Source organism: Populus trichocarpa, chromosome 10, assembly GCF_000002775.5.
Source record: "Populus trichocarpa isolate Nisqually-1 chromosome 10, P.trichocarpa_v4.1, whole genome shotgun sequence".
In the NCBI taxonomy this organism is placed as follows: Eukaryota; Viridiplantae; Streptophyta; class Magnoliopsida; order Malpighiales; family Salicaceae; genus Populus; species Populus trichocarpa.
The window spans coordinates 10,844,776-10,857,313 of NC_037294.2; the positions used below are offsets into that span (position 1 = coordinate 10,844,776).

General features: G+C 34.3%; 2 protein-coding genes across 2 annotated transcripts; one reads left to right on the forward strand and one right to left on the reverse strand.

The window, feature by feature from the left end:
• Positions 1 to 1,568: 1,568 nt before the first annotated feature.
• On the forward strand, positions 1,569 to 5,126 carry LOC7498052 (putative calcium-transporting ATPase 13, plasma membrane-type). Its single transcript, XM_002314626.4, has one exon. It carries the CDS (start codon positions 1,880 to 1,882, stop codon positions 4,898 to 4,900), a length of 3,021 nt encoding a protein of 1,006 aa, XP_002314662.4. The 5' UTR covers positions 1,569 to 1,879; the 3' UTR covers positions 4,901 to 5,126.
• Positions 5,127 to 5,983: 857 nt separating this feature from the next.
• LOC7474170 (ATP sulfurylase 1, chloroplastic) lies at positions 5,984 to 9,371 on the reverse strand. The gene is made up of 5 exons (XM_002315711.4): positions 8,651 to 9,371; positions 7,124 to 7,529; positions 6,755 to 7,015; positions 6,582 to 6,668; positions 5,984 to 6,399 (listed from the first exon to the last, which is right to left on the reverse strand). The coding sequence occupies exons 1-5, from the start codon at positions 9,145 to 9,147 to the stop codon at positions 6,262 to 6,264; spliced, it is 1,389 nt and encodes a 462-aa protein (XP_002315747.1). The 5' UTR covers positions 9,148 to 9,371; the 3' UTR covers positions 5,984 to 6,261.
• Between the last annotated feature and the right edge of the window lie 3,167 nt (positions 9,372 to 12,538).

Sequence of the window (12,538 nt, forward strand, 5' to 3'; positions counted from 1 at the left end):
TAATGAAGGTATTTATGGATGAAGTATTTTAAAGGTGATACAAGTTATTTTTTAAAATATTTTTTTTATTAAAAATATATTAAAATAATATTTTCATGATTTATTTGAAACGAAATTCCAAATTACATTTAAGAAATTTCATTTATATTTAAATCATTTTAGCATGTGACCCAACCAACCACCACCTTTCATATCGCCACATCGATCATGGGAGTTCGAGTAATTAAATTTCCCAAGTAGAAGGTCCCACTGAAAAATGAAAATGTTTGGTTAGGAATTAGTATCCATTAAGAAAAGTTTTAATTGATTCTTAAAAGAGAGGAGGGAAAAGAAAAGGAGAAGATTTGATTGGGCTTTTTCTCAAGCTAGCTGATGGGCTAGCTCATACTTGGGCTATCCTTAACAGAAAGGCCCAGATCATGTCGGCATATACATTGTGGACTGACAAGTTTAAAAGTAAGCCTCGTTTGTTTGATTCCCAAGAAGAAAATAGATTACTCTCCAACTAAGGAAACATCATAATATAAAACTTAGTTACTTTTCAGTATTTTATTATATTATAAATAATAAATTTAGAAGTAATAAATTTATTAAATTTTAGTAAAAATATCTTAATTTTACCAAATATTGTTTTTGTTTTTGGTAATTTTTATATTAAATTGTTTTTGCTCTGAAAAGCACAAATATTCCTGCAAGATAGAAGAAAATAAATTAATTTCCAACCACTGTATAATTATATCATAACAATGAGTTAGAAATCATTTTTAGTATATAGTTGTATCTATTTTTTAATTGTATATTGAAAATTATTTTTCAATAGTTTGCTATATTATAGAAAGTAAGTTAAGAAAAATAATAGATTTTGAGTCATTAACTTTTCATAAAATAATAGAAAATTTTAATTCTATCAAACATTTCTTCTTCTTCTTACTCTTTTCTTTTGTGCACTGAAAAGCATGAAGCTTCCTTTTAGGAGGTTATTTGGGATTGCAATGAAAGATGTATTTCATGATTTTTTGTTTAAATGTTTTTATATTTTAAGATTGTTTTAATGTATTGATGTCAAAATAATTTTTTTAAAATAAAAAATATATTATTTTAATATATTTTTAAATAAAAAATACTTAAAAATTTTTTTTTACTATACTTCTATATACATTAAATAGAAATTTAATATCAAGAGGTAGTTTAATTAATTAAATATTTAGATATTGAGTTTACTCCACAATGATCACGAATTCAAGTATCTCAATTACTAAAATTTTATATATTTCTTAACTTTAAACCCGTAAAATTAATTAAAGTTAATGCAATAGCCGTAGCATCCCTTTTTTCCTACCGCGTTTGACTGGTCAAATACCGTGAAGCTAAGAATTGGACTGTTCCTCTGGGCTTGTTGGGCCTAAAAACCTAACCCACGAGACAATCCATAAACAGCAAAAATGCTAAGCTAAGCTAAGCTATTGGATACACAGACTTTATCTTTATCCCCTCTTCGTCAGCCACCTGCTTGTTGCAGAAACTACAAGCAAGGAACCACACCAGGAATCTAATTCTTCCTTACCGATTCATTTTACACTTCCTTGACGCGTTCACCGCCTAACAGGCTCCCTATATATAGAACCAGGCAACCAGCAACCATAAAAATCATCACAGCTACGTTTCTTCTTTATTGTTAATTACATCGATCTTTTAATTAGAATTGAGTGTTAATCTGCATTGACTCCTACATCCCCACGGAACGTAGGCCTCCAGCTACGTTTCTTCTTTGGTTTTTGGTAGGTTAATACAGCTTAATCCTTTCTTTAATTTGTCAAGTGTCATTTCTGTTTCTCCTATCTGTCATTATTCCATTTTCTGCTAGCTTTTGAAATTATACATGCCCCCCCATCTGCATGCAAACATGGTTTGCATTGAACGTTTACTTGATGTCCCTGCCACCCTTAGCAAACCCGACAAAAGATGGCATTTAGCTTTTGCAACTATCTATTGTTCTAGGACCATTTACTCTCTAGCGAAAATACCAGTTGTTCTGCTCAAAAGGCCCACCAACATTTCTTCCTCTCCGTCTTATACTTCACTAAACATTAATTTAGACAGTGAGCACTTCAAGATTCATCAATCAAGTCTTGCAGAGCTTGTTAACAAGAAAGACCTCCACCAACTTCAGAATTTTGGTGGCACTTTTGGCATCTATGGCGGTGCTGAGGACATTGCTCGCCGACAGCAAGCATTCGGTTCCAACACGTATAAGAAACCGCCAACAAAGGGCCTTTTCCATTTTGTAGCGGAAGCGTTTAAAGATCTTACCATTGCCATTCTTTTAGGCTGCGCAGCGCTTTCTCTTGGATTCGGTGTCAAAGAGCATGGTCTAAAGGAAGGTTGGTATGATGGTGGCAGCATTTTCGTTGCTGTTTTTCTTGTCATTGCTGTCTCTGCTATAAGTAATTATAGACAAAATAGACAGTTTGATAAGTTGTCGAAAATCAGCAGTAATATCAAAATTGATGTTGTGAGAAGCGGGCGAAGACAAGAAGTTTCAATATTTGAAATTGTTGTGGGGGATGTCGTCTGTCTAAAGATTGGAGACCAGGTTCCTGCTGATGGATTGTTCATTGATGGGCATTCCTTACAAATAGACGAATCCAGCATGACAGGAGAGAGCGATCATGTGGAAATCAATCACAAGAAAAATCCATTCTTGGTCTCTGGCACCAAGGTGGCTGATGGCTACGGTCAAATGCTGGTTACTTCAGTTGGCATGAACACGACATGGGGAGAAATGATGAGCCACATCAGTCGCGACACAGATGAACAAACACCTTTACAAGCTAGGCTCAATAAGCTAACCTCATCGATAGGTATGGTTGGATTGACTGTGGCTTTTCTTGTTCTTGTAGTTTTGTTGGTTCGCTACTTCACTGGGAATACACAGGATGAGAGTGGGAATAAGGAATTCAATGGTAGCAAGACCAAGGCTGATGATATAGTGAATGCGGTGGTGGGGATTGTAGCTGCAGCAGTGACCATAATTGTGGTTGCAATTCCTGAAGGATTACCACTGGCAGTCACGCTCACTCTTGCTTATTCAATGAAAAGAATGATGAAAGATCAAGCAATGGTGAGGAAGCTTTCCGCTTGTGAGACTATGGGCTCTGCCACCACAATTTGCACGGACAAAACAGGCACTCTTACAATGAACCTGATGAAGGTGACGAAGTTTTGGCTGGGTCAAGAATCAATGGAACAGAGCAGTCCTTCTATTTCTCCATATGTTCTTGAATTGATACAACAAGGGGTTGCTCTGAATACGACTTGTAGCGCTTACAGAGAAAGTCCAGAATCTAAGTTTGTTTTCTCAGGTAGTCCCACTGAAAAAGCAATTCTTTCTTGGGCTATCCATGAACTGAACATGGATATGGAGCAAATGAAGCATAGTTTTACGATTCTCTATGTCGAAGCCTTCAATTCACAGAAGAAAAGGAGCGGTGTTTTGTCCAGGAAAAAAGTGGACAACACAATCCACGTCCACTGGAAAGGAGCAGCGGAGATGATCCTAGCAATGTGCTCGAGTTACTATGATGCTTCTGGATTAATGAAAGACATGGATGTCGGAGAAAGGAATACATTCAAGCAAATTATCCAAGTTATGGCAGCTAATAGCCTTCGTTGCATTGCATTTGCGCACAAACAATTATCGGAGGAGCAATATGAAGATGGAAAGGAAGAGAAAAGGCTCCAAGAAGACAGCTTCACACTATTAGGACTTGTGGGTATCAAGGATCCAATTAGACCTGGGGTGAAGAAAGCTGTTGATGATTGTCAACATGCTGGAGTTAACATCAAAATGATCACTGGTGATAATGTTTTCACTGCGAGAGCGATAGCGATTGAGTGTGGAATACTCGAATATGGTGCAGAGAATATCAATGGAGCTGTGGTAGAAGGAGAAGAGTTCCGAAATTATACACACGAGCAAAGAATGGAGAAGGTCGATAAAATCTGTGTGATGGCAAGGTCTTCTCCATTTGATAAACTTCTCATGGTACAGTGCCTGAAACAAAAAGGTCATGTGGTGGCAGTAACTGGTGATGGCACAAATGATGCACCAGCATTGAAGGAAGCTGATATTGGACTATCTATGGGAATTCAAGGCACTGAAGTGGCTAAAGAAAGCTCAGATATTGTCATTTTGGATGATAATTTCGCTTCGGTAGCCACTGTTTTGAGGTGGGGTAGATGTGTCTACAGCAACATACAGAAATTCATTCAGTTCCAGCTCACAGTAAATGTTGCCGCTCTTGTTATCAACTTTGTAGCAGCAGTTTCAGCAGGTGAAGTACCACTAACAGCAGTCCAGTTGTTGTGGGTGAATCTGATTATGGACACATTGGGTGCTCTGGCTCTAGCTACTGAGCAGCCTACCCAGGAGCTCATGAAAAAAACCCCAGTGGGTAGGACTGAGCCACTTATCACCAACATCATGTGGAGGAACCTACTATCTCAAGCTTTGTATCAGATAGCTATCCTCTTGACACTCCAGTTCAAGGGAGAACCCATCTTCGGGTTGACTGAAAGGGTAAATGATACTTTGATCTTCAACATTTTTGTACTGTGCCAAGTGTTCAACGAATTCAATGCAAGGAAGCTGGAGGAGAAGAATGTTTTCAAAGGGATACACAAGAACAAGTTGTTTCTAGGAATCATTGGTATAACCATTCTCCTACAGGTGCTGATGGTGGAATTTTTGAAGAAATTTGCAGACACAGAGAGGTTGAACTGGGGCCAATGGGGTGCCTGTATCGGAATCGCAGCACTATCTTGGCCAATCGGTTGGGTTGTCAAGTGCATACCTGTTCCAGAGAAACCAATTTTCAGCTATCTCACTTGGAAGAAATAAACCGTTGAAGTCATATGATTCTTTTATTTTTTTCATATCTTTTCCACCCTTATTAGGGTTTAGAAAGATACAGATTATTAATTACTTATTGTCTATATTTTAGAACCTCATTAGAAGCTATATGGTTTCCAATTAGATTCGCATTTTGGTGAATACTGAATATATTTGCTATATTGCATCAGAAATGATGCTCTTAACATTAATAAAAGCGCATTTGTTACGTGTTTCTTGCTTTCTTATATGCTAGCTAGCGCGTGAAACTGCCCAACATGGTTGATCTTACCGAGCAGGGGATGTTAATCGGTATTTGTTAAAGATAGTCCCCAAATAGTCAGCATACCAAGCAGGGGATTGTTCGACCGTATAACATCCGTTATGCTGTTGTTATTCTGTAAGAGTCATTTTGATAATTGGATTTGTTATTTAGAATAAGGATATATTTCTGATCAAAAGTAGCGTAATCAATTAAAACAAAATATGCATGTGGGTGTAATAATTTGCTCTTCTTTTCAGTTGACCTCAATTTCATCATCATCATCATCTGTGAATGTATGATCTTGAAGTTCTTCAAGAACAGAAACAGCAGCTTGCAAATTCTTTTTCCAGAGATTTGTTTTGTATGTGAAGTCTCTATTCTGTTTCTTCTAGTATTGAGCTAGATTGATTTTGGTTAGCTTACCAATCGTCATCATTTTTCTTCAGTTTTCTTGTTTGTCCTGTACACAAAATAGACGTAAATATTATATGTTCACATGGTAATATTTTAGGGATCTAATTTCAAGTAGCAGTTTTTTGTCATTTTTCTCATGTTTTCCCCTCTGCATGTTTCCTATACAGAAGTTAGATATTAGCTGGTATTACAAATTCCTTTAGTTTAATTATAAAATATGTTGGGATATTTGTCAGGTACTTGATGTAATTGAGGTCTACTACTTCAGGACACACGGTAAAAAACAGTTCCAGAAGCGTACACTTTCCTCAGAAATTTTGTAGCTCAAGAGTCAAGACATTAGCATCCCTCGTTTGGGATTCTTTCAATTATGTGTGCTGTGGCTACTGAGTTTTCAACAAGTACCCAAAAAATTAAACAAACACACCATGTCTTTTACAGAATCACAACCACAGTATGATACAATGCGCCCAACACACATGCTAGTGTGCCAATGCGAGATGCCACAGCAGGCATCTAATTGCAAATTGAGGCAAGTTTTTTGTCCCTGCTCCAGTGCCTCATGATTTTATTAGATATCTGGACAGAGAATCTATACAAACGCTGGAGCACATGATGGAGATGAATAAGTTTTACAGTATCTCCCAACCAGATGGCATAACAGTATGGTACAACAAATCCTTAACTCCATTTAAGCTGGGACAGGTTCTGGGACTTTGCCATTGCCTGCCAGTGTCAAACTGTCATAGTATTCAACCAACACTTTCCAGCCACCAGGGCACATGAATCCATCGGGAGGGTTCTCTTTGTTCTTTGCGAGTGTTCGCATCTGCAGGATACAAGCAAGCGTTGTGATATGCAGCCAAAAGATCAACATAATTATATATAAATGAAAAATATGAAGTTTCTGTCCCACTCGGTCCAAAACTTCTTCCTCATATTTTGTTCCTCCGCTTGTTTCTAATATCTTTTAGACAATCACAGAATTGAAAAAATAAGTTGGCTACATACCTTTGTGCCAGATATAAAGAGGAAGTCTCCGTGCCTCGAGGGATCAAAGAATGCCATTTTACCCTGAGTCTTATCATATGCAGCAACCTGCATCCAATTACAATCACCATGAGTTTTTCAAATTAAGGTTACAAGAGCAATATCAAAAGACTTGATGATAAGAAGATACATACCCTGAAAGGAAGAATGTTTAAACGCTCCAGTCCTGGGGCCATACTCAACACTTTCTTCCCATGATCAGCATCATATAAATCTCTCTTCTCAACTGGATGGCTCATTCCAGCTGGATCCCTGCCAACAATGTAAAAGTTAGCTCCTGCATTAATCCGAGCTTTTGCATGCCACTGCACCTCAGTTGGACCAGCATATTGCATGGGAGATGGGAATATTGAAACCACAGTTGTTTCTGGATCAAGGACACCATCCTTAAGCACCTGAGAATGTATCATCATCATCAAACAAAATCAGTAAAATAAATCAACAACAAATGAATCTATGTAGAGAAAAGCAAATGGCAGGGAAGTGAGTTTAATTGCACATACCTCCTCATGTTGCTTCATTCTCCAGCTGAGTGGAACATCATCTGCTTTTGTGTAGCCTCCTAGTGGATGAAGCAAAAGGATGGGATTCTTATAGCCCATCTCAAGAAGCCGTCTGCGAGTATCTGTCATGAGTAAAGCATGTCCATTGTGCACGGGATTCCTGAGCTGGAATGCAAAGACAGCATCTGCATTACGCCTAGTGAATTCTTCACGGAGTTCTGCAGGTGACAACCGAAAATGATCAAGGCCATCATGATACTTGATTGGTTCTAAAACTTCCAAGTCCCCTCCAATCAGCCAGTTCCCAGACTTAGCTATGGTTTCTTCAGCGTAAGGTAAACCAGGAGCACTAGTTCCCCATGTTCTCGCAATCCGTTCTTCTTTGGGGTGCTTATAAATCTCTATACTGAAACAAACAAACAGATAAATAAATCAGGATATAAGTTAATCCATTAGTAGTTTCTTCATCATTGATAAAAATTGGATAGCATAAAATACACAATCTATGACTTGCAGAACAATCATCTAACTTGTATGCCTTTAGCAATTATGAACAATAGTGGACATATGTTACATTTCTGTTTCTGGTAGACTTGTCCTAGCATGTTCGGTAAAAGAAAGACTATCATTTATGCATAAAGTACACAATAAATCACATTAAAACTAGACTAAACCACGAGCCAGGACAATTTTGTTCATTCATCTATTCCTTTAGACATCATTGTCAAGTAACAAGGCATGGAAAATTTCCAGTTAGGGTTAAACACAGACCTTTGCAACAGTTGTGAAGGAATCATGCATCCTCAGTAAAGTAACCACCAGATGAGAGAGAATACAACAAGCAGAAATAGTTTGTACATTTGGGATTTGCAATGGTGGATCATAGAGGTACACTTGAAACAGTAAGTTTTTAGAAAACAATTCAAACAAGAAACAACGATTAATATTTGTTGAACTTCAATCTTAAATTGGACGAAATGAAAATTTACGGTATTGATAGCTTGAAATGGCAAAGGAAACAATTTAATTTGCTGATATATGAAATCAATAACCAAACCAAGAATATGATTTATATTAGACCATATAACAGAAGGACTAGAGTCAAATTAACAAAGAAACACCAGATCAGGGATAGCATCTTAACCTCCAAGATTAACCGAGGTCATGTTATTTTATACCAGGAAATCAAATTCAATTAATCTAAAAACCATAAGCTGAAAAAATTAAAATTCCAATCCCCACATCTACACTCTGATTAAATTTTAAACACATATAGTAAAATCAATACTATATCTTAAAAATAAAAGGAAAGCACAGTCCATCACTGAAAATAAAACGGAACTTGGTAAAATAAAATTTTCATAAAATCATTATAATTTAGACCATTCAAATCAAAACTTTAGGTATTCATATTCATTATCACTTTCAAACACGAATATAGAACTTTGCCCTTCATGTTCGTTTTCCATCAATGCAGCTGAAACATGCAAATAGCATAAAATCCAACAAAAGAAAAGTTATTCTTACTCGTTGAAAATGGCAATGGTATTGTCATCAGAGTCAACAAGAGCGACCCTTTTGGACTCGCCAATACCCTGCTTCTGCAAATCATCAATAGCGAGCACAATAGGCACCGACATGTTAACAACCGACCCGTTTTCCAAACGGAGCGAGTTGAAATGAAGTGTTTGGAGGAACTCGGATTCTCTCATGAACCCGCGGAGAGGGCTTGCCCAGCCCTCGCTTAAAACATGCACCCATTGAATATCAATCTTTGTTAACTTAACTTTAGGCAATGAAATTGCCTCTTTCTTTTTAAGATCTTGTTGTGACTTTTCAGCGAATAGTTGAACAAGTTTCCCACCATCTGGGTCGATCAACCCGGCTTGAATCCTGACCCGTTTCCATTGGGTTTTGGGGGCAAATGATAGCTTGAGGGTAGGGCCAAAGTGGGTATTGAGTGGTTTTGGGAGAGAGTGAGAACTGTAAGAGGTTTTGGTGAAGAGAGTAGACATGGTAGCCATTGATGGAGAGGACCAAGAGTCTCTATCTGTGTCTCTCTTAAGTTATTATTTCTTGGAGGCTAGTTGTTTGATAATGAGGACGAAGGTATTTTGTAAAATTAGAAATAGTAAGAAGTGACAAGGAGATGTTAGGTAAGTGGAAGTCTGATGATGCAGAATTTGGCTTGGAGTTGGAGACAGAGAAAGGGATTGGATTCATATAGGAAATAGAGAGAGGAGAGTTAGGTTGTAAAAAAAATGGAAGGACCTGAACACTGTTTTCGGTTTCTCATTTTATATTTGGTTTTTATTTATTTATATCTGGCTTGGAATCTGTTAATAGTTATTTTTAAAAAATATTTTTTATTTAAAAATATATTAAAAATATATTTTTTATTTTTTAAAATTATTTTTAATATTAACATATAAAACAATTAGAAAATACTAAAAAAAATTAATTAAAAATAAAAAAAATTAATTTATAAAAAAAAATTAAAATACAGAGCAATTCTCCTCCTCTGATTAAAAAAATTGCTTCTTATTTTTTTTAGTTTGCTTTTAATAGGGTCACCCCGGTCTTATGAACCGGGTCATAGATCTGAAAGATTAACCCGAGTCAATTTCTATCTTTTTTAAAGTATTTTTTTAATTTTATTTTTTCCGATATTTTTTTTTTGCTTTATATTTATAGGGTCATCTTAATTTTATGTCCAAGGTCATGTGTTTGATTTGTTGATCTGGGTTGGCTGTCGGGTTCGCTTGAGGCTTTTTTTGTTATCTTTTGTTTTGCTTTGACAAGTTTTTAAAATTTATTTTTTAAAATTGGCTTGTAATAAATTTCTTAATATGACCAGATCTAGGATTTCATAGATTACAAGCTTTTTAAGATTTGACCATGTTTGGGATGTTTGTTCAGTTTTATTTAGTTTTTACAAATATTTTCAATTTCACCTCCTGTGATTTTTTTAATCTTTAAAATTTGATCACAATTCCTTTTATTTTTATTTATTTTTATCCAATATTATTTTTTATTTTTTCATTAAATTGCATCATTCCCTGGGTTTTTTTCTACCAAATTTTATCCTTATTTTTTTTGCAAGTTTTTTTATTAATATTTTTCTACAGATCTCATCCATTGAAATTAAATTGATTGAGAATTATACTTCTTAATTGAATATGGATAAAAAATTCTACAATATGCGACTTTTAGATATTATACCAAGTTTGAAAGCTTTGTTAGGTTTGCCCTGATTTTTTTCTTTTTCTAAATTGATGTTTTCCTATTTTTTATCCTTTTTTAACTTCTTTTTTTGTTATTTTTTCTGTTTAATTCTCTCTTTGTTAAACTTCTATTTTTATTTTTTTCTATTTGATTCTATTGGGTTAACCCTCGATAATTTTTTTCTACTTCATCCCTACTATGTTTTAATCTATAAATAATTTATCATATTACAAATTATTTTTAATTTCACTCCGTGTGATTTTTTAATCTTTCAAGTTTGGTACTAATTTTTTTAATTGCAATTTTCTTGTTTGGGATAATTTTTGTTTTCAAATTTCATCCTTATTGGGTTTTTTTGTCAGATTTTAGCTCTATTTTTTTTTGTTCCTTTTCTTCTTCAAGTTTTTTTATTAATAGTTTTTTCAACGATTTCATCATTCAAAATTAAATTTGATGATCTTCTTAATTGAACTCGAATCCATGATTTAACATGTTGCAAGTTTTTTGGATTAGATTAGATTTAAGAGGTTCGTTTGTATTTTCTTGGTTTTCTCTTTATTTTTGTAAGTTGATTGTTTTTTTTTTTTTTGAAGTTTGGCTTTTTTTTTTTTTTTAAGTTATGTTATTATTGAGTTGTTTAATAATTATAATGGGCTCAAATATAGTTTTTTTTTCATTGTTATTTTTTCATATTATTTAAATTCTCATTTTAATCCATGACTTGAAACATAATTTTTTTTAATCTATTACTTTTTTATATCAAAAAAACAAATTGTTCTGCCCGCGGCAAATGGCGGCAACATATCCAGTAGAAGCTATTTAAGGTTCGAAGAATCTTCCTTGTGAGAATTCAAAGATGCAACAAAGCAGAGAATTGTACAAGGAAAAAGTCTCTTTCAAGTTTATGTCGACTTGACGTTACTTTTAACGTCTTCTTCAGCTGAATTCTGCCTGTTTCACGGCCAGATTCAAAGCCACCATTAAGAAGTGGAGGCAAAGTTTTCTCGGGAGTCCCATTTATTATTTTGAAAAAGACAATTAAAAAAAAACACGATTATCGTATTTTTTAAAATATGATTTATTAAATTAAATATGTATGATTTAGTGCATAATAAATATAGTAATATTTAACTATTTCATATAATTCAGATTATTGAAATTAGAATGAATGATTAGATTTAAAACAGTGTCTCTCATGTTTCTTTACAAATATGAGAAGATTCGAATTAAAAAAAAATTAAAGCTATAAATATAATAGAATAAACACTATCTAATTCCACGTTTACAACAGGATATATATATATATATATATATATATATATATATATATATATATATATAAAAAGGTGCTTACCCGCACGTAAGGTGATGTTTCTTCTGGGGCATTTGGATAAAACTAAACCACGCCGCACGCAAGGTCAGATTCCCCTATTGCTCTATGATGTTGTAAGTTTAACCGTGTACATGATCCGCAAAAAAGAGGTCCCGCAATAATAATAATAACTTTCATGAAGAAGACTGCTTGTTTTCAAAGATATTTTTATTCTTCAGTTTTATAAAAAAAGGTTTAATAACAATTTATAATTCATGTCATTTTACTATTGTGATGATGGATTAAAAAATCCAAATAACTTAGCAGTAAAGTTTATGTGCTGGATAACCGATAATATGATTTATTTTTTCCAACCAAGATAATTGGTGGCTTATACCTGGTGCATGGTAAGTCAGGATGACTAATATTTGTAAAATGTTTTGTTTGATAGATTTGAGAACTCTTAAATACTCAGGTACTTTTAAAGAGAGGGAATATAATGATATTCTAGACATAGATGCTCTGGAAATATATGTGCATTAAAGAATGAAGATTGTGAATCTAAAGTTTTAAAGATTCGTTGGGTAATTATAACCTGTGAGTGTTTTTTTGGAAAGGATAGGCAAATTTATTATTTTGTCTTGATAGTATTAACGAGAGATAAATATCATTTATATATGTATTAATGAGAGATAAATATATTTACACAAACATTAATGCAATGAGAGGTTTTTTATACAATTAAAGCTATAGGGAGAGTAGGATTCAAAATGTAGTTTTTTTCTCAAGGTTGAGTCCATGACGCCGAGTTATTCTTCAAGATTAAACTTTTACTTGAGGAAGAATATTAAAAAATAATATAAATTATATGTTAGAAT